General features: G+C 43.9%; 1 protein-coding gene across 1 annotated transcript in view; it reads left to right on the top strand.

The window, feature by feature from the left end:
* Window positions 1-15,836, top strand: part of ANTXRL (ANTXR like) — a 57,136-nt gene extending 41,300 nt beyond the window's left edge. Inside the window, exon 19 of the mRNA XM_071439046.1 lies at window positions 10,705-15,836. Coding sequence (XP_071295147.1) covers window positions 10,705-10,935 — 231 coding nt within the window. The 3' untranslated portion in view covers window positions 10,936-15,836. The remainder of the gene's footprint in view (window positions 1-10,704) is intronic.
* The last annotated feature ends 8,668 nt before the right edge of the window (window positions 15,837-24,504 follow it).

The raw sequence follows: 24,504 nt of genomic DNA, 5'->3' as shown, positions 1-24,504 counted from the left end.
GGAATTCACAGACTTTGGGGATGGATGCTGCCTGTCTGCACCCAGGTCATACCAGCAGCCTGTCCATGTCTTTGGCAGCCAGAGGCATGCTCAGGAGCAAGAGGCTCTTGTGAAGGATGAGTGCAAGTCCAGGGCTGGTGTCACTTGGCACACAACAGGGTGAGGAAGGGTTGGCCTCGTGGTTAAGGCAGTGGCTGTAGCTTACATAAGTTACTGCACTTCTGTTGAACTGCAGTTGTACAGTGAATAAGTGAGGTGAAGAGTAAATTCTAGGAGTTGAGACCGTGTTCCTACTGGTACTTTGAGCACTTAATAGACAGACTGTTACGTAGAGAGGGGACTCTTCTGCTGGTCTTAAAACATATGTGCCACTTTTCTATTTTTCTGATATTTATGATAAAGGAATAGCTTCATCAAGTCTGATTCTCAGGGCTTTTTTCTAGGGAACATGTCTTTGGGATAAGGCCTGGTGACTTAATCCCTCATTAACTGCAGCTCTGACATATCTGCATGGGGGGAACAGGCTCTCGTGTTATCACAGTTTTCCAGGCATCACTTCACTGATGCTCCACAATCCTACAGCCTGTCCAGGGGCCTGACTTGAAGCCTAGAGGCTGCCTTGGGCCTTAGCAGTACTGCCACAGGGCAGTACTGATGGCACACCTCTTTTGAGAGGAAAAGTGCACCAATGTACATGTGGTTCCTTGCTAGGACAGTGTGTACAGATCCACAGTTTGCACATGGACAGGTATTTTGCAGCCAATAAATGTGTTTATTTGTTTCTCAGCAGCACCCTTGGGTCAATGCTGAGCATCATCTGACTGTTTCAGTTGATTTGCTGGGAGCTGTGCATCCCTCATTGTCTTTGAGTTGGGTAACACTGCAGAAAGTAACCTCCCCAGCCTTCCTTAGCTCTCTGCTTACATTGCATACTTCTAGTAATTATACAGAATGTGTAATGGTGTGACCTTCTGATTGTGTTTGAGCTGCAGAAATAAAAAATACTGTGTAAAAGGATGTATTCTTACTATTATTCACACTAAAATTATTGTACAGAACAATAAGTAAAATTCAAAATCTATTGCCTTATTACTTTCCTCAGAGGAGCTGTAGTTCCAGATGTCTCTGTTCTTGTAGAAACTATTGTGATTTGTATTGTGGTACTAGAAAAAAACCCAAATCACAGTCTCCCACTATACAAGTAACAAAAAGTCACTAGACAGTAAGAAGAGCTTAGTTCTATGTATATTAGGTCTTAAGATGAACCTCATCTTGCTTGGAACATTCCAGCTTTATGTGCCAGTTTTAGTCTCAGATAGGAGCAACAGGACTGTAAATGCCTTGTGCTTTCTGTGGCAACACTGGGGTTTCTACAGCAGATAAAAAAAATCATTCAGGTTGGTTGTTTTGTTTTGGGGTTTGTTGTTTTTTGCCATGTGAATAAATCCCTACTTTCCTCCTCCTTTAGGAATTTCATTGCCCAAGAAGACAGATCAGTCTTCATTGGCTTATTAAGGAGTGGGATATACAGAAACTTTGAAGCCAGGCCTAACAAGAGCAGTGTCCCTTCTTGTAGTGCTGGTGGCCAGGCACTCTGAGTTGAGCTTTGAAAAATTATAGGAGGTGTATTTGGGGTTCTTTCTACTGCTGGGGGACAGGCCACTGACTGCTGAGGTGAGAGCAGGGTGTAGAATAGAGCTCCTAGGAGAGAGCTGGCAATGGGGCGTTCATGGAAAAGAGAAGGATGCACAGCTGGTACTTGAGAGCTTCACAGGGAAAACATGGCAGGGATCTATTTGCAAAGTGTTAGTAGTAGGTCTCTAGCATGCCTGAAATGGGACAGAGTTCCATGTCAGAACTTTGGTACTTGAGTTGCTTTTCTAGTGTGTTCATTCTTAGAGTGAGGTGGTTGTGTCCCAAGCCAATCTGCCATTCAGTTTAACACAGGAGCTTTCTCAGGAGAAGAGGCTTTCTGTGCTTTGTCAATGTCCAGCACTGATGATGAATTGTATGAGTCCCATCCCAGAAAAAGAAAATCCATGTGAGATAAGCACAGGGAAAGCTGAGAACTGTGGATTTACCATCTGCTTGCTCTAGGTAGCAGTAGAGCCATTTAAGGGCCAGTTACCCAGAGAAGCATTGGTGATAGTTGTATCTGTTTCCAGACTCTACACAAAGAGGCAGCCTGAGTGGTGGGCCAGGATCTTACATTTTTGGCTGAGGCAAGGAAAAGTAAGAACCATTTCCACCAGGAATCTCTGAGTTTCCATCATTATTCTATACCTTAGTCAGGTGAATAACATTGTGTACACAATAATCCCAGCTTGCTCTTGAGAGACAGTCAAATAATTCACTCAGGAAAGCATGATGACACTTAATTGCAGTTTGAGCAAGATCAGTTATGGTCCTTTGTGGCCTAATTTGCTACTCCCAGCAAGCCACCAATACCTCAAGGCTGAGGCTGTTGCACCCAGCAAATGTTTGTTGCCTTTGTTGCTGTGCTCCAAAGCCCTCCCTATTCTAGGGGAGGGACACATGCAAAGTCCTCTTCCCTGAAAACAAGCAAAGGAAAGAGGAAAATCTTTTGCAAAGCAACCACTGTTGTGTTTTTTTCTCGAACCACATTTTAGTCTGGTCAGCATTCAAGTCTGGAAATGTGTGGTGCTGTGGTTAAAACAAGGGATGTGAGTCACAAGTCCTCAACTTGTAAATACCATTTTTTCCCCCTGCATAACCTTGAGTAGATGACATGACCTGCCAGAGGCTCTCCTTGCTTCCTGTACTCTGGGACCCTCATCCATAAAAGCTGTCAGGAGAGGGGAAGGCAGTAAAACACATGTGAGTGCAGGTTTAGGTTAAGATATTTTTCTGAGGTTTGGGTGGGATTTGTTCTGGTCATACTTTGAGATTCATACTGAATGTAAGGTGTACCTGATAGACCTTGGTTATGTCCAGTGTTACTCTTCTGTTCCCTTTGTCACTTCTGCTTTTTTAGGGCTGAAAATCAACAGGCTTTGTTATGGATCTGCACTGTGCATTAGCTCAGCCACAGCCTTAGCAAGGTCCAAGACATGTGATGTTTTGTGCATTCCTGCAAGATATCTTGTGACTCTGGCCATTCCTTCAGGAGGTGTCTGTAGCCCATTGCTGCATTTCCTTGCAGAGGCACGGCTGGAAGCAGCATGCAATTTCCTGCTGAATGGAGTGTGATGCTTATTATTTGAATAGCCCTGTCTTCAGTACTGGGGTGGGCTCTTCATGTCTCTTTCCTTGTGTGCCTAAGCTGAAAAAGTGGTATCAGGCATGAGAGAGCTGGTTGGTAGGTTTGTGTTCAGCAAAGTTTATTTTGGTGAAGGGTACTAGTCCTGGCTTAAAAGTCTGATTTCCTTGGCTGAGCTATTCCTCCCTCAGATTCCTCATTACTGTCCACTTTCTCCAGTGGTAAATTGGAAGTAGCCCCCTTGTCTTCAGTGTATTCCTGCACTGGTTTCCCACCTAACTGAACAGACTGCTCCCAGCAGACCCACCCCTTGTTTCAAGCAGTGCTGTGCACAGCTGGGACTGTGAACTGGGGAACAGTGTCTGCAGATGTGTGTCTGGGAAAACTGTCAGTACTTGATTGTATTCAACGTCAGTATTCTGATAAAAGAAGCTACAGTAGCCTGGGATAGTGCAGCTGTTAATCTTACTGCAAAACAGCTCCTGTTTTAATTGCCTGGTAGAATTGAACACAGTTTTCCCTATTACTGTCTTTATTTTGATTTTAAACTGTTCCTTTAGATGGTCTGGAAATGTTTTTTCATGTTAGTAGAATTAGCTGAAGTTGAAAATATACCCCTGAAAAAGTTTCAATATTTTCAATTTTTGTTTTGAAACACCTTTTCTGTGTGAAACTCAATGATTTGAAATGAACAACACATGTTTCAAGCCTAAATTAAACTTACTTTGACTTACTTGTTTTACCTGAAAAATTAAGACTTTTGGTTGCTATTGACTTTTCCTTAGGCCAGCAAGTGAACCGAAAGATGACTTTTATTGCTGCTGTTATGTGCAATACATGCCATGGGTCTGTTTGTGAGTTTGTCCTGGCAGCCTACCTCCCTTGGTCCTGGGGGATCCCTGGATGGGATTATCACACATTTAGTGTCAAAAGAAGAGCTCAGCGCTCTCTCATCCCTTCCCCACCCCATAAATCCTATTTTCTCAGCTATTTGGCCCCCACAGCCAGGGTGTCTGAGGCATACTGGACTTTGAAGGATTTTTTTTTTTTCCTCCCAGCTTATATACAAACAAGGCTGGTCCCACTTTGCCTCTATGAGAGGGGCTCAGGGATCTTGAGCTCTTTGGGCAGCAATGCAGCCATGCCTCAGCCAAGACAATAGGTTTTGTCCTGAATGTGTCAGCAGCCCAAGGAATAGCTTAGCTGTGTGTCACTGTCACCATGTGCCCAGCTCCTGGCCCATGTGCAGGATCTCATCCTTTGGGAGTCGGAGTTTGTGAGGCAGGGATTAACTTCTGTGCTGTGTCTCCTGTGCTGCTCCTGTGAGCCAGGCTTTTGTGGGTGGTTTAGTTTGGTTGCTAAAAGGAGAAAAAGCAGATATTTACTCATAAGAGGGTTTTTGTGGACTTTGTGAAGGATTCACACGTGCCTCAGCTGCTTTTAAATATCACTGCCCCTTCCTGGGTCAGGATATGTATCCTGTTTGAAGCTGGGTTACCTCCCACATCCTAAAGCTCAGCCTAATTCCTTTTGCAATGAGCAGCACTGTGGGTGAGCCCAGTTGGTCACACCTCTTGGTAGCATCACCTTGCTCATGCTGGTGCTGTAAACAGAGCTTGCTGCTGCTGCTAGGATCATCCTTGTGCATTTGCATTTTCATTTTGTAATTCTCTGTTTGAGTTTATCTGATGTGCCTGAGGGCATTACAGGGTCCTGACTGTTACAGTGAGTGATTCACAGCCCACAGTGCAGTGATTTCCCTCCCCTGCAATAACTCCATCGTAGAAGGGAGGGAGCAAAAGTGACAGGAGCTTCCTTAGGAAGAGGCCAGATAATACACTGGGAAAAGAATGGACTGAGCTTATTTTCCTTTTTAAATGCAACACAAAAGGAAATGATTATATTCTCATTGCTGGACACTGTCACTTTACTGGACCTTACCTACAAAAGCCTCTTCTCTTCAGTCAACCCCATTTTCTCTTATCTCTTCATAATTTTGGATTACCATCATTATAGGTGTCAGTCCTGAGCTGCCAAATAGCTTCCCAGAAAATTTTTATGTATAAGAGAGGACTTATTAAACTGGAATATATGTATGAGAGTCAGGTTATTGCACAAACAAATATTTTAACTTGATGATATTTAATGTTTTGATTTGAACCCTGATAACCTGAAGTGGCTTCATATAAAAATTAAAGACAATTTCATAAAATAATTGTTAATGATTAATGAAATAACCACCATACAATTAATTTTGATGATTATAATTTAATCATTAAATAATATAATTAGAAAATAATTATAATAATTGCATATTTATTAACCTGAAAATGTGGTCAGTCACCTAACTGGTAATATGGGAATTTCTGGCACTTCCAATACTTTATTTTTTCAACACAAAAATGATATCTGAGTCCCAAATAAGAGCAGGAGTTAGTAAAAGTAACTTGTATGTGCCTGAAAACCAGGCAGCCCTGGGTTTTACGTGACAAACTGTTTCAGCAGCTCACTAATTTCTAGCCTGTCTGCTGCAGGGTAATCAGTGCAATTCCCAGGAAATCCATGAAGGTTTTAATGAGCCATGACATGTTGAGTGCACAGTCAGCGTGAAGCAGTGCAGTGTGAGGAAGCTTTTGGCAAAGGCTGATGCTCATAGATCCTGAGGAGCCAGCTGCTAATCCTGACACTTGCCCAGGGAACTCAAATATTGGGAACTCTGTACCACCTTGCTTCATCTCTTTCACTGTACAGGTGTTGTATCCATAATCTACCTCTGATAAATGAGTTTCCCCTAGTGGCTGGTTTAGGATATTCTGTGTAGGAGTTTCTGCTAGAACACTGGTTCTTTATTAGAAGACAGGGTAGTCCCTAATTTTGCCAAAATTCAATTTTTCCAAAAGTCACTGATCTTTAATGGTGTCTGTCTCATTGTTTTCTGGGTTTGTGAATCAAAGCCTTCACTTAGCTAAAGTAATTGTGACTTTTTGTTTATGCTCCCTCTTGTGGTTTTGTAAGTAGCATAGAATCTGATTCTATTCTTTTGAGATTTAGAGCTACATTTTTATACCGAACTATTGAGAGATATTTAGGAAGTGAAGCTACATGCTGATGAACCAGATCCATAGCAAGCTGGCAGATTCATCCCATAGACAAACATAGATAACAAAACTGGAGAGAGAGCCCAAGGAAATTATATTAATTTTGGATTTCAGCATCCTAAATAATACTTACAATAAATAATCAATAATTATTAAAATTACTTAAATTTAAATATTATTACAATACTTTAAAATAGAATAAAATTATAAAACTATAAAAATATTATAACAATTAATAATTTAATACTTCCTTACTGGGAGCAACTTCATTTTTAATTTGGTAGTCTAGTTTTTTGAATGGCCATGCTCAAACTTTAAATAGCTTATTTTATTCCATTCTAAAATGCAAGTGTCATATTCTTAAAAGATCAAAGACAAGAAAACTTAGTAAAGTGAAGCTAACTCTTTCAGTCAGATAAACACCTCTTCAAATCCAAATTGCAGCACTTGGATTCCGTAAGCCAAACCAAGAGGGAATGGAAAATCAAGCAAAACTTATAACAGGAAGGATGCCTTTTATTAGGTCAGCTAATGTAGCTAAAAATAAGAAACAGGCATACTTTTGTGTACATGGATACTGTCATGCACAGAGATGAAACTGGATTTGATTTTTGTAAACACCAATGCATGTATTAAAATGAAGAGAGAAAAGGGACAGCTACTGGCAGATGGCCTGGATTTTTAAAATTCTTTTTGCTGAAGTATTCCTAGTATCATGGGTGAACAGACTTCCCCATGGCACTCTTTGAATTGCCTGGATTCTTTAACAGTCATTTCTGTCAATTGAAAACTTGCTGAGTAGTAGCTAAAGATTTTTGGGGAAATGAGTGCTGGGGAATGGTGTAGTGAGCACTGTGATGAAGATAGCCCAGCAACACGAGGCGGTGGCTTTCAGGAGGCTCCTCCCTTCCTCCCCCCCTTAAACCACACACAATAACACATCCTAGGTGGTCGAGGAGACTTTGCCTAGAAGTACAAAGTGCCTGAATTGCACATGTGATTGTTACACTGGGATAAAAGCTGGAGTTGGGACGAGGGCAGATCCCACTGCTTCAGTATTTGTACTTTTTGAAAAGCCAATTTGGCAAGCAGCATAACAAGAGCCTAACAAGTGGATGGACATATGGGGAGGCAAAATAATAGTGCATGAGGAAGAGGGTGCAGATGTGGGCTGCAGCGAGGGCGTAGCTCCATATGGCACGCTGTGACCTTCGGTTGGTGCCTGAATGGCCGAACGCGGTGCAGGTCGCGCCTCGAGCGGGGCCCAGCCAGCAGGGCTGGCCTCACACACAGCATCTGCCTCTAGAACACAATGACACAGCTACCACAGCTGGGGTGCCTGACATCATCCTGGTGTTGCTGCACCTTGCAGCTCTGACACCTTCCCTGAAACGCTTGGTGTGTTCCGTGCTTCTGGAAAAATATACACCATTACCACTGCTAACGTGGTGGTGGTGGCTTCTTAATCACTGTTAATCATCTGTGCAGGAAGAGCAGAGATAAGTGTGCAGGGTAATTAATTTCTGTCTGTGTTCCCAGGGTTTAAAGCCTTTATATGCCTTTGGAAAGGAAATTACTTAATTCTTTCAAGCAGAGAATATTAAAAATCCTGTGGTTAGCATGTTTATTTGAGAAACATAGTGGATTTTTTTTTTAAATAAACTAACCCCAGAGGGATGTGCATGTTAGGTAGAAAAACAGAGGCACTCTGTTATAAGGAGACTGTGATGTGTGGAGGGCTTAATTCTTCAACCTAGAAATCCTTTGACAAAATACACTTGATAAGTCCAAACTATCACTTATGATGTATTATCATTTGTTCTTCCCTTTCCCTTTTCAGCTGTTAATCCTGACACTGGCTTAAGAGCTTGGCCCCATTTTATCAATGGCTGCTTGAAGTGCTCAGGAGGATATGCTCCAGTATTCAGCAGAAGTCTTTGATATATGAGATTGTAGGCTAACAGTGATAATCTTTTGTGAGGAAGTGTCACAATACATACATCGATCATCCAAGCCTCTGTCTGTCAGACTCTCCCAGCCCAACCGTATTTTTCATGACACAATGCAGCGCATGGCCTTTAAATTACCCATCTGTCTGACAAATCAGTGAGTGTGGCAGAAACTGGCAGCAGTTTGACGTCGCCTATCACTTTAACTGAAGTGAAAGTAATGCAAACAGATTTATGGGATCCCCTTTGATTATAGACTATGAATATATTTGGAATTGATGTTTGTGAGAGAGACACAACAGAGGGGCAGGAAAAGCTTGTAGGCAAAAGCACTGTTGGGTTCGCAGCTTTGCATTTACTATGAGGGAGATTGTTCTGTCCTAAATTTTTCCCTGCCCATATGGTGCATCTCATCTGAGCACCTCTGACCTTTTTTCTTTTTCGTTTTTTTTTTTCTTTCATCCTGACTGGTTATTTAGCTGCTCTAAATTCATAACTTTATAAATTTTAAGGCTGAGTTTTCTAAAATGAATTTGATGTACAGCTGTTAAATAGATCTGTAACATTCATCGCACGTCAGTAAATACTGCTGAATTTCCAAGTGGGCTCTGAATACAGTGAAGCACAGCAGAAGACAAATACCTGGCAAGGATGGCTCCCTGCTGCAGTGCTGGTGAGGACTTGAGTTCTGTGGTGGAGTAGAGCAAAGCATTGGCTTGGTTTTTTTGATCCAATGGTTTATCTTTGCAGAAGTAACAAAGACCTTGGCTTTTGCCTTTTGCCTCCATGCAAACGCTCTGGCCCCAGTATAGTATTGCCATGAACCTGGTTCATAACCAAAGTCTGGCATAGCAAGCCTGGATTTTTAAGAAGAGAATTTTATCCTATTCATTGACACTGTTGTTTAAGTGTAGTGGTGAATTGCGATGGTGAAAGCTGGGACAGAGAACTACTGAGTGTGTCTCATGTGCAGGCAACAACATGTCCATTCAAACAATTCGTGTCTGCAGCTGAGCTCTGGAAGCCCAGAGCCATTCAGTCCAAGTAAGTGGTAGGGCGGTACCCTTTGGGTTTTACTGCATTTGTAAAATCATTTTCTGAGCTCTGGAGCTTACACAAGCTTCTTTTGAAACACTGCTTGCTTTTCTTCTGAGAAGTGATAGACTTTGAGTGATTCCCCTCTTTTTAAATAAATAGTTTTCATGAACAAAGGTGTAGGCTTTGGAAGCCGCTCAGCAAAACAGTTGAGGTTCTGCTGTGATGGCTTTTGCCTTGTTTCCTGAGGAAATTGTGATTTGTGAGTTTGCCACAGAAACTCAGCTCATTCTCTAAACACCTTCAGAGTTTTCTCATGCTGGGCAGCACTGAGCCAAGAGAATCAGTGACTGATGTGGGTTTTTGTATTCCTGCTGCCACAGCCATTGGTAGCTGGGGAGGATCATGATCTACAGCTGCTTTGAGATAAGTTTTCTATATTTGGAATCCTTCTCCGAATTTGCTCAGGGGATGTTGTTATAACCTCAAGCTGAATTTAGTTTGTTGATTGCAGCGTGCAGCCTATCTGAGGTGCCTCACTGAGGTTGCCATGTAGCTTTTGCATTACCTGGGAGCCTCTGGCTGCTTCCCACAGGAGGGGCTAGGTGGTCTTTGGGGTCTCTCTCTCTTTCTTTCTTCCTGTCAGGAACTTGGATAGTGGGAACATATGCAAAGCTTTATTTTGGCTAAAGGAAACCCTGATGTATTTGCATTTAGCCCCTAGTTGACTAGGACGTCCCCAGTGCTTGCTTTTTTTTCAAATCTAAGCTACTCCTCTTTTAAAATTTCCAAACACAGTCCTCCCATCAGGTCCTGCCTGTCTGCATCCGGCATCCATCCTGAAAACATGCTCATTGGAGAGCCCTCTGTGCAAGTCCCACACCTTGTTGGTGTTTCTGAGGGGAGCCACATCTACACTGGAGCACAGAAGACATGTACTGTCCGAGTGTAATGTTCAAAGCACAGACATCAGCCAGGCTAGGATCACTTTGAAAATGAGAGCTATGGATTGTCTTTGCTAATGTCATTGCTCTGGTATAATCCTTTATGAGTTTTTTTCAAGCACAGCTTTGCAGTCAGGGATCCCACCAAGGCAGGCATGGTTTGGGTGGAGCTGTCACTTTAGACATGTTCTGCTCTAGTAGCACAGCAGAGAGCGAACACAGTCCCAATGTGGTCCCTTTTGGTTTAAGCCAGTCCTAGGCTATTCTCTACAGGCAGTAGCTCTGAAAGTCAAGGAAAGTACAAACTTTAATACAGTGTGGTTTGAATGTAATTTCTAGGACCCAAAGAATGATACTGGATGAACTGTAGCCTGACCTCTCTGCTTATAGTACCTTTGACTAACTACTGATGAGTCAAAATACCTACTTTCTAATCATGAGTTTTTCTTCACCTCTAGGGAAGGTGCATAAACTTCACCCGTGTGAAATCGGACGGGACCTCTGCCCCTTACAGCCCACCACCGAAGCTGCCATTGCGCGACACCGCTCCCCTCAACAATGCTCCAAGGAGCCCTTCCTCTCCTGTGTCTCTGCAGCCTCCTTCCAGGCAGCCACCTCCTGGGCCACCTCCATCCCGAGCCCCTCCTGGACCTCCTCCTTCACGCCCGCCCCCGCAGCCCATGGCTTAGAGTGCAGCAAAACCTGATCGACACAACGCGTCTCTTTGCTGAACACAGCATATTTATTGAGTATTGGTTTACAGTTAAAGATATCAGAATTTGTTGCTGGTCAGCAAAAAGAAAAAGAAAAAAAAAAAGGGAAAAAAAATATTGCCAAGTGTCAATTTTAGTGTATGAATATATTTATACCACACGTGCTGAGTAAACATTCAGTGGAAAGATTCAGAGCTATGGGGTATAGAAACAAACCAAAATGATCATCTAGATACAGTAGCAGCTTTTGTGTGTATACTTTTGAAGATGTATTTAGCTAGGACAGTTGTCTGACTTGGTGTGTCAGATCATTCATTAATAACTTTAGCCGGTACTCGTGCATCAGTGGCTTCGATAGCTGCCGCCTACAAGTTGGTTCAACATAGTTCATTGAGGAATTTGCTTTTTTTTTCCCCAACAGTACTGCATCCAGATGTTAATATGGATCAACAATTGCAAAGATAACTTTCTGCCTTTGGTTCTGCAGGTGGAATTTCCATGGAAGTTTTAAGAGGCCTATAACAGTAATGAGGTAACGTAAGACTATGTGCCAATAATCTAGCTCAATAATCTATCATAGAAGAGGGATATATTTTTTCCCCTGGAAAAATCAGTTTTGAGCCTGCTATCTCTGCATATGTTTAGAAATGGTAGGATAACCATTGAAAGTGAGATACTCTACCTAGAAATCCAGATTTTAACAAGACTTGAGTTCATATTTGTCCAAAGTTCAGAGGAATTTTGAGAAAAATATTTTGGCTTGGTGTTTAGCTTTCATTTATAGAAAGAGTAGTCCAAAAGGAAGCAAACACACATGGAATTGGAGCACAGATGCTGTAGTAAGCAAACAGAATGTGTTATTTATATCAGCAGCATTGAGGGACTGATTCTATTGCTATTTGATTGGATAAATTTCCTTTTGATCTTACTGCCAAGAAGAATTCCATCCTTTTGTGATTAAAACATAAATTCCTCTTTGAGCAGCTATTTCTTTAGACAGTTCAGATCCCACTAGTATGTAACCCTGCAGTCTACCTATGGCTGAGAGGCATGGTGTGAAGACTGAGCATGAGCTTTTATCCCTGTTTTACGTGCTTGGCTGCTCTCCCATGCCCTCAATTCTGGGTGTCACCAGAAGGGGATGTGAGCACCCACACAGAGGTGGGAATTCCTGACGCGGGACTGGGGGCCAGCCCATTATTAGTGTTCACTGAGCAATACCTGAGTGGGTTGTGCCCAAAGCATTCCCTAGTGAATCAAAATAACACCTGAGCTTGCTTTTTCTCCACCACTACCTATTGTACTGGAGAGGGAACCTATGCTGGTCTGCTTTGGCACTGGCTGTGTTTTTAGGATAGTTGTAGAAATAATGATATGTTACATTATGACACAGCATATACCTATTTCTCCATCTGTGTGTGGGTGTGTAACACATCACAAGAGTTATTGGCACATAAGTCTAGGATAAAACACTAACTGTATTGTGCAGTTGCTCCAGATTTAAGACCATTTCATGCAGTTGTTACAGGCATATAAAGTTGTACTGGCACAAACAGAAATCAAGCTTAATGTTTCCAGTGGAAGGCCCACTTGCAGAACACCACCAAGCTCTCATCAGTCTATGCTGATCACTGTGACATGCCATGTGTTTGCAGCTGAGGCTGTCAAACATGACTCAGAAGAACCACAGAGCCTCTTTCTCCTCTTGCACTGCTCTGCTCTCTTGAGCTTAGCTCTTACCTCATGTATATTGGTGCAGGTAGTGGAATCATGGTTGTGAGTGCCAGCTGGCCTTGGAGCTGTTCCTAATGTAGGCCAGAGCCAGCAAAGCATTTCTGCATGTGTTAAAATATCCTGCAGGTCAAGAGAAACTTCCTTATGCCCAAGTGCTTTGCTGACCTGTGAATTCATTGTGATCAGAAAGGAGAATTGGGATGCACTCAACCCTATCCTCATTCTTTTTAGACACTTGAATAGGGTCTGCATAATTTGGTTCATGAGAATGGATTTCTGTTTGGAGGGGAAAGAAGAGTATGTGTGTGTGTGTGTGAGTGCCTGTGCTTGTGTGTGGGAACTGTGGGGGGTTTTGTTTGGTTTCTCTTGCTTTACAAAAATTGCTTGAGAGTTGCACTCCTATGAATAGAAAGACCTTTTTCAGCCAGTGTGACACAGAGTCTTCACCTATCTCTGTTTCTTTCAGCTGAAAGGTGACATTAAAAACAAATCCTATTTTCCACTGCAGTTCTGGTGAAACTCTGTTTTTACCCCAGTGAAAGGAACTGGATGGCTGCAGTGAGAGGGCAGGAGGAAGGGTGGGGAAAGGTGCTTCACAAACAGAGATCATTGAATGGGCATCATACTGGTAATGTGGAAACCCTACAGTAACCTTGCTGGGTCTAAGACCATTTGTAAAGTGTATGTACAGTGAACCTAACAGCTTCTCACGTTGGTTGTGTGAGAATAATTAGCTAGCAAATGCTACCTAGAAATTGAAATGTCAGAGGACAATAAAACTGATACCCATGCCAGGACAAAGCAGGGCATTAGAGCTTTAATTTCTTGTGGGGCTGCAAGAGACCACTGCTCTGGGGATGCCAAGTGTCTTATCAGCAGGCAGCAGTGAGATTGAAGCAGTGACTTGGTGGGTCAAGAGTTGACTTTAGCCAATTAAAAAGGCCTGGGAGCCAGATTTTGTCTTGTCTTGCACCTGTAGAGATCTTGGGAGAGGTGAGTAGAGTTGGCAATTTGCCCTAATGTCAATGTTGGTGGAATTTGACTCCCTACCAGTGACATGGAGCTGTTGGCTCAGGCAGGGCTTCTCAGAGTCACACATCCAACATGCCAGTTGTTTGCAATTGAGGAGATTATTGGTCTTTGCTGGAGTAGACAGTCCTGCAAAGATAACATATACTAACAATTCTGCACAACTTGCAAGTGCAGCAGGAATAGGAGCAGCTTTGGCTTTGCCAAATCCCAGGTGAATGGATTCATGTATGATAAAGCAGGAACCACCATGGATTTGAGAATTAGATTTGGCATAAATGGAGTTTCCTGCGTTCTCACTGAAAAAAATTAGGCTTTTGTTGTGTAACTCAAGTTTTGGCTGCAGCCTCTGTGACAGGAGCACTGCAGGTTTAGTTTGCTGGTAAAGCAGGAAGGGAAAGTGAACTTTTTTGCCTTAAACTGAATTTTCTTTGTGAAGGTGGGAGCAGTGAATATGCTGCACTGGCTACAGAAAGGCCTTTTGGTTGTACAGAAATGTACCCATTTGCAGTGATCTTAGGCACTGGAACAGCACAGTAGGAGAAAGTAGTTGTTATTTTATCATCTGTTGAGCTTGATCCTTACCTGGTATAAATCAAAATAGACCAACTGAAATCAAGGCAGTAATATTGGAGTCCAAAAGCTGAGAAATGTCTGAAAATAAAGGAAGGGACAAAGTGCCTCAAATGGGCCTGTTGTTTCAATGTTTGTTTTGGCATTCTTGTATATGCTAATTGTGAGTACAGTAGTTACACTGCTAAGAAATGTTCTCATGTGGGAATGATTCCCATGTATTTTCGAGTATATAGCACCATTTGACACTTGCTAAAAAAGTGAATATCTGATTCTTCCCAAAATCCCAGAGGAAAATGTGGATTCAGGAGACCTTGGTCTCACACTTAGTACAGATGTGAAATGACACAAGGTGCAAAGCAGCGGGGAGGGAAATTCAGTGTGTTTAAACCTGATACTGAACCCCATTGATCAAATCATATTTATGGCCATTTTTCAAGCTCAGTGCCTGTGTTGCCATCTGTGGGAGTAGCCTGCAGAGCAGACGGTCCTAAATAGAAAAAGAAAAAAAAAAAAGGAAAAAGAATCAGCTTCTCATGTGAAAGAGCAAGCATAACAATGAATGACATTATTTCATGAACTGTACCAGTTCAAATGCATGTGCACCTGGTGCTCCTAATGCTTTTTAGTCCTGTTGGTCTTCACACAACACGATCAGTAATGCGCTTTCTCTCTTTAATCACTTGCTGGTTTTATTGTTGTTACTTCGGGTTTTTTTTGTGGTTTGTTTGTTTTTTTGGTTTTTTTTTAAAGAAACATTTCACTGAGAATACAGCCCTACTTCTGTAAATATAGAGTTTAATTTGGAGGAGACAGCACACTTCTGGATGTTACTGCTGGACAGTTATTTATTAAAAGGGGCTCAAGGTGAATAAATAGAGGTGGCTCAGGATCCATGCATGCAAGTGTGATAATGCGGTATAGCATTTTCAGTTCTCTGTAGTTTTGGGGCAAGGGGAATTTTTGGGTCATCCTAGTTTTTTTAGAAGTTTGTTACTGATATACCTTTGAATAATGCAATAGAGATTCCTAGTATATAACATTGCTTGAACAAATGTGTAGATTACAATAGTTTTTTTTTTTATTTGGGAGATGAGGAGAAGGGTTGTGAGGGAGAAATGTTTTAGGAAATGTTTTAGTTTTTATGGGGGGAATGTACTGTACTCAATTTTTTAATTTTTCATTTGTTTAGAAAGATGTAGTGTTTTCAGAAACAGTGGGGATGTGGGCTGATCCACAGCTGGGGCATGGAGATGTGGGACAGAGGAAGCAGTAAGATTTTTGAGGGATAAAGAAGCTTTACGTGGGGGTGTGGGTTTGTTACTGGTACATGTGGTACAAATTTCTGTAACTGACATGCTGCTTCCATGTTATAATCATGTAACTTCATGCATTTTAGGCACGTGCTCTGTTTTTCTGAGAAAACCTTGCAAATGTAATGCCTGCATGCAAATGTGGGAGATGTAGCCAAAATCTTGTAATCCAACATAATGTAGTCTTAATGGCTTCAGAATCAACAATAAAAGTGCTTACTGGTTAAACACTATAAAGAATTTTATTGCAGGGTCATTTTCAGAGGTGATAATCTTCTCTGTATCTTCTTTCTAATCAGCTCAGCCACCTAATGGTCAGGAGAGGAATGTGGAGTTGGGCTGTCAGAATTGCCACCTTTGACTTGCTACTAACTTCATTAGAGACAAGAGTATGTTCTGTGCCTCAGTTTCATGTCTCTAGGCTGAGAATTTTGATCTTTGTCTAATTCAAAGGTAATCCATTGTTTTTTGAAACCAGGTAGAAATGCTGAGTAAATTGAACTGGACTCAGGGTTCAGACATTTATTAACACATGTGGAAGAGCCTGAAATAATTGCTGCTATCTTAAAGAGGAGTCACAGAACACACAGACATAAAGTAAAATCCATGCAAGAAAAAATGCCAGAGCTCAAGACTCTAACAAAGAGAAAATTCCATGGGAAATCCTACACTTCTGAAAACCCTGGAGTCACCAGGCTTCAGACAGAACTACAGATTTTCAGTCCCTCCCTGCTCCTGATCTTTCCTCTGTATCTATTCCAGCCCCATTGAGGACTGGGGGCGGAGGGCTGGTGGACATAAGGCGGGCAAGAAATTCAACAGGGGTAGGCCACAAAAATCTCCAACCAAGCAGGCTGCAATTATGGGTAGTCAGGGCTGCTGCAAAGCTGCTGAGCTGCACTCAGTGTGCCCAGCATGGCAGCCACAGCCCTGTGTGCAAGGGGAAGGAAGCTGGTCTTTGCACACACATAATCCCCTGAGCCTCATCTGCAGAAAATGCTGGGCACCCAATTTTGGGGCTCTGGTCCACGTGAACTCATTGCAGCAACGCAGGTGGGAGCTGCCTGGTGCCCTCTGGGCAGCTCCAACGGGCTGTGCTGCTAATGGGAATTGAAATCCTCAGCCTGGAGCTGTGCTGTTCCCTCTTGGAGGCAGGGGCTCTGACAAAGAGCCTGGCTTGCTCTCACTCTGCACCCCAAGCTGGCCAGACAATAGTCACCCAGGATGGTTTTGTGGCCTTCGCTCTGTTTTGTTCTTCCATCTGCTTCTTACTCAAAAAGCAGGCTTGGGCTCTTGGAAGAGATCAGATAAACAAAAGTGCTCCTGCAGCCAAGGCTCTGGGCATTTTTATTCTGCATTAACAAAAACCCCACATTGGCTGCAGCTGTGGCTGCTTAGATTTACACGTGCCTGAGACAACAAAATTCAGATTTGACCTGAACTTTCCCAGAGACTGGGAATGTGCAGATCCAGGTCTTTGGATATAGAATTTTCTATAAATAGCCTCTAGTGCTGATTTAGAATCTTTCATCAAATGTCCTTCACAGTCTCAGGAGTGGCATTTATATGTTCACATATACCAACCTCTGCCCTATCTGTCTGCATGAAAGTCAGCAACAAGAATTTTTTTGGCTTCAGCAACCTAAGCCAGGAATGGAAAAAATGCTCTTTTCCCCTCTCCTCTCATTCCTTGAGAAACCACAGGCAGAGCACGTTGCCCATGCTGGAAGCTGTCTGGTCTTTGCTCTGTGAATGTGCTTTGCCCTTTGGGATGGAACTCATCTCAAGTTTCATCTGTTTCTGTGACAAATTTCCCCTTTTCCTGCACATCAGAGGACCTTCCTTTTCGCTGCACAGGAGGCTGCACTGGAGTTTCCTGGCCGGGTAACATCACTGATTTCTGACTGCAGCTCTGACTGTGAGGTTATGTATGATATGAAAATGCTCTCTAAAAGAAAGCTTTCCTGCTGGAAGCTTTTGCCTGTGATACAGATTGAGAAATGTTTCCTTTTAAGCTTTCAGAAATGCATGATTGCATGGGTCAGTACTTCACTGAAGGTCCTTAGATAAGCCCATCTGTGTCTCAGCCACAGAAGTCACTCACTGAGGTGAGCTCTCCTCACAGCAGCCTATCCCTGGCATGGAGCAGCTGCCTTGCCCTTCATCCACACCGATGTTCTGCATCTTGCTGAGCCTCTGGGCCACGATTCTGGAGCTCAGACTGTCTGATTCTTCAGGCTAGAAATAGGAGCCCTGCAAAACCTCCCCTAGGTCCTGTGACCCAGAACACCTCACACTTAGAGTGTACACTTTTCCCTTTAATGGCACAGGGAAAAGATTGAGAGCATGAGTTCTCCCAGTGAACACAGGAACACAGCTGCCAAGCCATGGCCATGCAATAAACACCCCTGTGTTTGCCACAGGGGACCAAATACAGCAACTCTTGCCTTACTGGTCATGCCTCATGCACTGTTAGGGTAAAATACTTAGTGCCCTCAAATGTTTCTAGTCTCTGTTTTTTTCAGTACATAGAAAGGTGTTTTGAGGTGGAAACAGGAGTCTCAAGATTCCCCTTCATCATCAGAGACATTTTTGGCCAATCAAAGCCAACGGAAAAATATGGTAAGCATATGCGGCAGCTCAATCTCTTCAGAAACACAACTGTTCCTGCTTTGTGCCTCTCTCTCCTTTTGCATCAAGAATATCTTAGTTATCAGTGAATGTGCCTAGGGGGTAGAGGTTTGTCCTAGTTCAGCTTTTTTGTTATTTTTGTTCTGTTTTGTTTTCCTGGATTTCTGGTGCACGTCTGTAAGGTATGTTTGGATCATCAGTGATAAATGGATTTCAACACATCAGTGAGGCTGTTGTTTCCAACAGGGAAATGCTGCAGTGTCCTCAGCAGCCAGTGCCTTCAGAAGGTAGTTAAAAACCCTTGAAAGCCATCATCACAATGGTAGACTTGGCTCTTCTATAGCCCACCAGGAAAACCCCAGCTCCAGGAGTGCAAACAGCCTGTACCTGGGACAGCAGGGTGACAGTGTCCTGCCTGCCAGGACACTGAGAGAGACCCTGGTGGGGTCTGTCTCTTCCCAGGCCAGTGGTTATGATCAGAGACTACTTGTGCCTTGAAGCACTTACTCTTCTCTATGGAAAAAAGTGGGCAGGGAGAAACTGTAACTCTGCAGGCTCTGGAATTCCCCAGCTCTGTCTCTGTTTCTGCCAATGTTAATCATTTGCATTGCTTAAGTAACTCACAAATGTGAAATATCTCAGTTTCCTCTGGGCCATACAGGAGCAAAGGAGCAGCCCTGCCTCTAACCCAGGCCAGCTGGACCCAGCATCACCCTGGGAAGAGAAGGCAGGATGCCTCCCAGCTGGTCTCAGGAAGTGCCTCTGCCGTGGTCTCCTGGCAGTTCTGGCTGGAGGCTGAGGTTTTGGATCCCTCATGGATCCTGTTCTCCTTTTCCTGAGCCAGGCAGGGGTGGTGCTTGTCTGCTCCCATGGGTCAGATCTGCAGCCTGCTGGTGCCAGCAGGGGCTCTGAGGAGTTGATGGAGCACCTCAGGGATCACAAACTCTGCACAGTTGTTTTTGTGGAGTGCCTTTCCTTCCCTCCTGTGAGGTTAGTGCAGGCCAATCAAGTTTGGCTGTTTCTCTGTCCTCCATTTGTGCCTCAGTTTCCCTTCCTGCAAGGACAGAGCTCAGCCCTCCTGGCCAGGCAGGTTCAGCAATTGTAGCTATGGGGCTGCTCTCAGACTTAGCAGCTGCCAGCTTCCCTCTCTGGGTACCTTTGCAGCAACCCCTGGGGCACAGGCAAGAGGCTGGAGAGGCTCCTGATCCTGGCAAGCACATGATTCACGTTTGGCATTCCAGTATTTTTAACTAAGGAGCAGCCCTAACTTAACAGCAGGAAATAAGTGTAAAACTAGCCTGTCAGTGTGTTTGCAGCCAAGCAAAGTGCATGATCCTCTCTGCCAGGGCTGGCCCCAGCAGCCATGGCCCCAGGGCAGGGAAGCATTATTTCATGTCTCTTTGTTTTCTTTTCCTTTGGCAAGATTTTAGGATGCCTTTTCTACACCCTCCCAGAGAGATCTGGGTATGCATTGCAGTGTTACCTGTGTGAGTGGCACGAGCACACTGACTTCACTGGGGTCACTGCAATGCTGCAGCAGTGGGAAGGGAACCAAAATCAGCCAAAAGGCCATGGATGCTGCTCAGCTCTGACATAACTGGGAGACTGCAAGCAGTGAGGTGTATGTTGCTGCCTTGCTACAAACAGCTGGACTTGGACACACCCAGGGATGTGAGCAAATTTTTCTTTTTTACTTTTCTCTTAGGTTGCTCTGTGTGAGTCTGCCTCCATCACAGGGTCATTTCAAACAGCAGGACTGTGTTTAATTGTGTACAATCACCTGTGCTTTTTCCATCAAGAAGCACACAAACACCAATTCCCACAGATGCAGGTTGGTATATGCACAAAACACACCACAGCCAAGCATTCAAAGACTTGCTGGATGCTGCCTCTGCTGGCATGTGAGCTCCTGGCACCTGTCATGTCCCCATCAGACCCCAGTGAGCTGCCTCTGACCATTGTGATTCACAGGGTGCTTTCTTTGTTGGTCTTTGGGGTTAAACAAGTACAGCAATTGCCTGTTTTGTGTGGGGAATGGTTGTTAGAGCAACTGGGAGGAATTCCTTGGCACCAGCACGAGCTAAGAAAGGAATGAGCAGAAAAATGCTCAGCCGGTCAGTGCCAGAGCAGAGGCAGGGCAAGTGTTGGTGCCTGGCCCTGACTCTCCCACCTGCAGCACAGTGTCCCTGGGCAGGGAAGCTGCTGGGAAAAGCCAGGTCCACACCCTTCACTGACCTCTGGGCAGAGACCCCGCAGCATAGGCACCCCTGACACTGAGGTGCTGAGGAGAATCTAGCCCTGAGTTTTTACCCTGTTGTTCCTTCTGTAACTGAACATGCTCCACAACATCCAATATGAAATTTCTTTTATGCTTGGTTCATGGCTGCTTGCAGTGCAACTTCAAAAATTAAAATGTGGTAATGATTTTCAAATGGAAATAAACCTATTTTGGGGTCATTTTCACTGTGAAGCTTGGTTCAAAGGCACCAGAAGAAATGGCAGGGTGAGTTGTGAGCTGACAAGTAGTACAATTTTGGCAGGGCTTTAGGAACTTTATTTTTGCACTACAGATGTTCTCCTTGCTCTAAACTGCTGCCTTCCCCATCTGACCCTTTTCCCCACCCAGCTGACACCTCATTCATAAAAAGATAATAACTTTGTTTGCACAGGCTTGCTAGCAAATTTGCACAGCTCTCCATTTGGAGATCTGATTTCAGATGAGGTGGTTGAGAGTGATAAACAGGAAGAAAAGGAAGAAACGGAGGCAGGGGGGTGGTAGGGGTAGGGAAATGGAGCAGCAGAAGGCAGTGCCTGGTCTCTGCTCTTGTTTACACAATGGATTAAAACCTGCAGGATGAAACTGCCATGGTTTCACAGTGAGTGTGAGCCAGGTGCTGTTAGTAATGGGTGTAAAGCTAAAAGACTTGTGCAAGGGTAATGTTCAGATCTGGAAAGCACAGAACAATGTGAGTTTGGTCATTTCTTTCATACATTAACAAAACCAATTCTGACGTTCGCTGAACTGGGTCCTTGTCAGAGCTCCAGTTCTACAGGGTTCTGCTTACAGACTGGGTTGGAGAAAGGTATCCCACTTTGTAGCCTTGTAGCAGAATACCTCTTTGGTCTAAAGGGCATGCTCTTCTTCAAATTTAAGTACTTATGTAATATGGTTATAGTATTACTGCTTTGCCCAACAGTATATCTTTGTGTTTGATCTGCCTTTTCCTCAATGATTCCACTTGATTTCCAAGTTCCTGGCTAGAAAAAATCAAACAAATGCATACTTTGGGATGAAATTCCCAATGGACTGTGCTGTTTTGTTAGTCTTGAAACGATTTTATTAGAAGTGAAAGCCATGAAAGGAAATTGCTGAGCATTTGAGAACCTGGTTTCCACAGGCTTTCATATTCCAAAGAAGTCAGTTCTTGGCCTGAAAATTTCCAGGCATAGAGCCAGACTTCACAAACTCCTAGATGGAAAAGGGGGCTGCCTCTATACCCTAGAAGACTTTAGGAATCCTCAATCTAAATTAGAGCATCCTTTAAGCCGCTGTTATTCAGCCTACAACAAATCTGCTTGAGATTAATGGGTAGCAAAAGCTTCTTGAAGTGATATCAGTCGTGCATCCTTCCAAGGCTATTGGTACCTTTTTGTTAAAAATCCTGATTGTGATTTCTATTCCCATTGTGCTGGCTGAGTACATACCAGGGACAGCTCTGATGTCAGTGATTCAAGCTTGGGAAGACCCGGGGCAGAGTGAAGAAAAGCTAAATGTACAGGTCCCTGCTGCATTTTGTCTAGCTGAAAATTGGCTTGAACTAAATGGCTTAAAAATGCAAACCCACAGCTGATTATGGTGTAAGATGCTGCTCTGATGGAGGTTGCTGCCCACTCTTGCTGGCTGATGGGTGTGTCAGCAGGTGCAGGGACTCTGGAAGCCTGGAGGAGGCCGGTGGGTGAGGCCTGAGAGAGTCACTGTACTGGCACACCGTGGGTGTCTGCAGCCATGGTGTGACTGACCCACTGCCCAGGCACTCCTCCTGCAGACAGATCAGAGACAGGCTGCATTTTGTGGGGTACCACAGTGCACTGCAGTGCAAGCACACACAGTCACTGTCTGAGACAAATTCTAACCACCTTAATACTATGTTGAGCAGAGTTTCTGGACAGTCTGGTTTGTGCATTTGGGGTTCATTTTCCAAAACAGAGTAGTACCTGAAATGCAGGTATGGCCCTTGGGCTGGGGGGCAATGCCAGGGTGAGAAGGCTGAGCTTGGGAGAGTCCATGCATCATTTTCTGCCCCTTTTCTAAAGAGCTGCATGTTCCTGAGGGTAATAACTGAGCTATGTGTGAGGCTGTGCCTTGCATTGCTTGCTGGTGCTGTAACAGCTGTTGTGTCTCTGGTACACAGCAGTAAAGTCCATGAACCACAGATAAGCTCTCTCACAGAGCACAAGTGCTGAGGGGGGACAAGAACTGCAATGAAGACAAATCTGTTCATATTTACAGCTGCTGAAGGTAACTATATTTGCACAAGCAAAAGGGGCACTGGTCTGCCCTCTGCTCCACTAGCCTGCGAGTGCCAACTGCTCTGGTCTATGTTAAGTCTGTGCAGCCTTGCTCTGGGTCTTGCAGCACATTTCAGGTTCTCCAGACCTTTCCTAGCCTGTCCATATTGATTAAAACCTGGCCAGTGTTTCTATGCATTAAAATCCCCTGGTTTGTCCCTTCACAGCCTTTTTAGTTTATGATGGCAAGAATGAGCCCTCAGACTTTTTCCCATTTGCTGTCTGGTTTGGTCTCTCCTGCCCTCTGTGCCCTATGGCTGCTTGCTGTAACTCTGTGATTTTCTGCCTAGAAGGGCTTCTTTGTCCTTGGAGTCCTCAAGAAAGCTAATCTCCATGGCAAGCTGACCAATTCTATCCCAACAGAGGGAAATGTGTGTGTAGGGAGCAGATACTGGCATCCAGAAGAAGCAGATGCACCCTGCGTGCAAAGGCACTTTGCCACCCCGGGAGGAGGAGGACTGAAGGACCACTCATGAGCTCTCCTTGCAGTGTGCTGTTGATCATCCTGCCTCTCACATGTGAGTGGGAACAAAGCCAGTGCAGACTCATCAGCATGTTTGTTGTACCAAGGGCGATGCTGTTCCTCCTTCCCAACTTGCCCTCGCCAATGATGGATGTGTTGGAGGCTGGCCCAGCTCATTCTCTTGGGAACAGCCAGGGCAACTTCCCAGGCCATCAGGGACCTTGCTGAGTTAAGTGAAATAGTGTGTGGGAGGGAAATAAGAGAGGCCCATAGCTTGATGTTTACCCAGCATCCCACGTGGGCCTGTAAATGTGGAGGGCACAAAGCTCCTATATAGCCAAGTGTTAAGATACAGCTGGTGGGAATGTTTCCAGCAAGGCAGCTTTCCACTGCAAATAAATAAATAAATGCCGGCATGGGGAGATTCTGACAAAAGTCTAGACAGGAAAATATTGCTACAACCATAAGGTATTTCAGATGATTTCATAGAAACATTTCACCAAATATAAGTATGAGAAGCTGTTCAACTCAGTTCTTTTTCTTTTGAAAAAAGAGAAGTTTTGCACTCAGCTCCTAAACCTTAACATGTCACAGCAGCTACTGCAAGCCCTATAACACTTAGCTGGGGTAGTCATTACTCAAACTTGTTAGCCTTAGATGTGTTGGTCCCACGTTACCCTAGAGAATGTTAGTGACTCATGCTGTGGAAGTCTAGGTGTGGGATTTGGGACCTCCTAAGTCTCTGTACAATCTGATGCTTTAAGGAGCTCCACTGTAAGGTGTAGGACATGGATGATGTGGAGTTTGGCTGGGGATGTGGTTTGTTTGGTTTGGAAATTTTTTGGCTGTTTGGCTTTGAGTTTTTTTAAATAAGTTTTTGAAGGGAGGTAGAGGAAGGTATGTTATGTTTCTAGAGTCCTGTTTGGCGGTGTTCCAGATCAGCAGAGGTAGAAAGAGTCTGTAATAGTGAATGGCTTGTTCAGTTATAGCTGAATTAATCTAGTCTCTTTTATGCTGAGAAATTACCTGGTTGTAATTTGTATGTTGTATCTGTGCCAGAGGCCAAAATGTTAGCAGGGAAGGGCGTGTATTGGGAGAAGAAGTGGAAAAATTACAATGAGTCAACAAGGTTGAATTTAGGTCTCCTCACAAGGGAAGCCTCATTTATTAAGCAACTTGAACTCTCCCTGTGAGATCATATCTGAAAAACAGGTTGAGCCATGTGGGAGGGTG

The sequence above is a fragment of the Agelaius tricolor genome, unplaced genomic scaffold (assembly GCF_023055355.1).
Source record: "Agelaius tricolor isolate 1412-34295 unplaced genomic scaffold, bAgeTri1.0.p SCAF_13, whole genome shotgun sequence".
Taxonomy (NCBI): domain Eukaryota; kingdom Metazoa; phylum Chordata; class Aves; order Passeriformes; family Icteridae; genus Agelaius; species Agelaius tricolor.
Note: the sequence above shows the minus strand (reverse complement) of the source record. Positions and strands in the feature narration are given on the sequence as shown.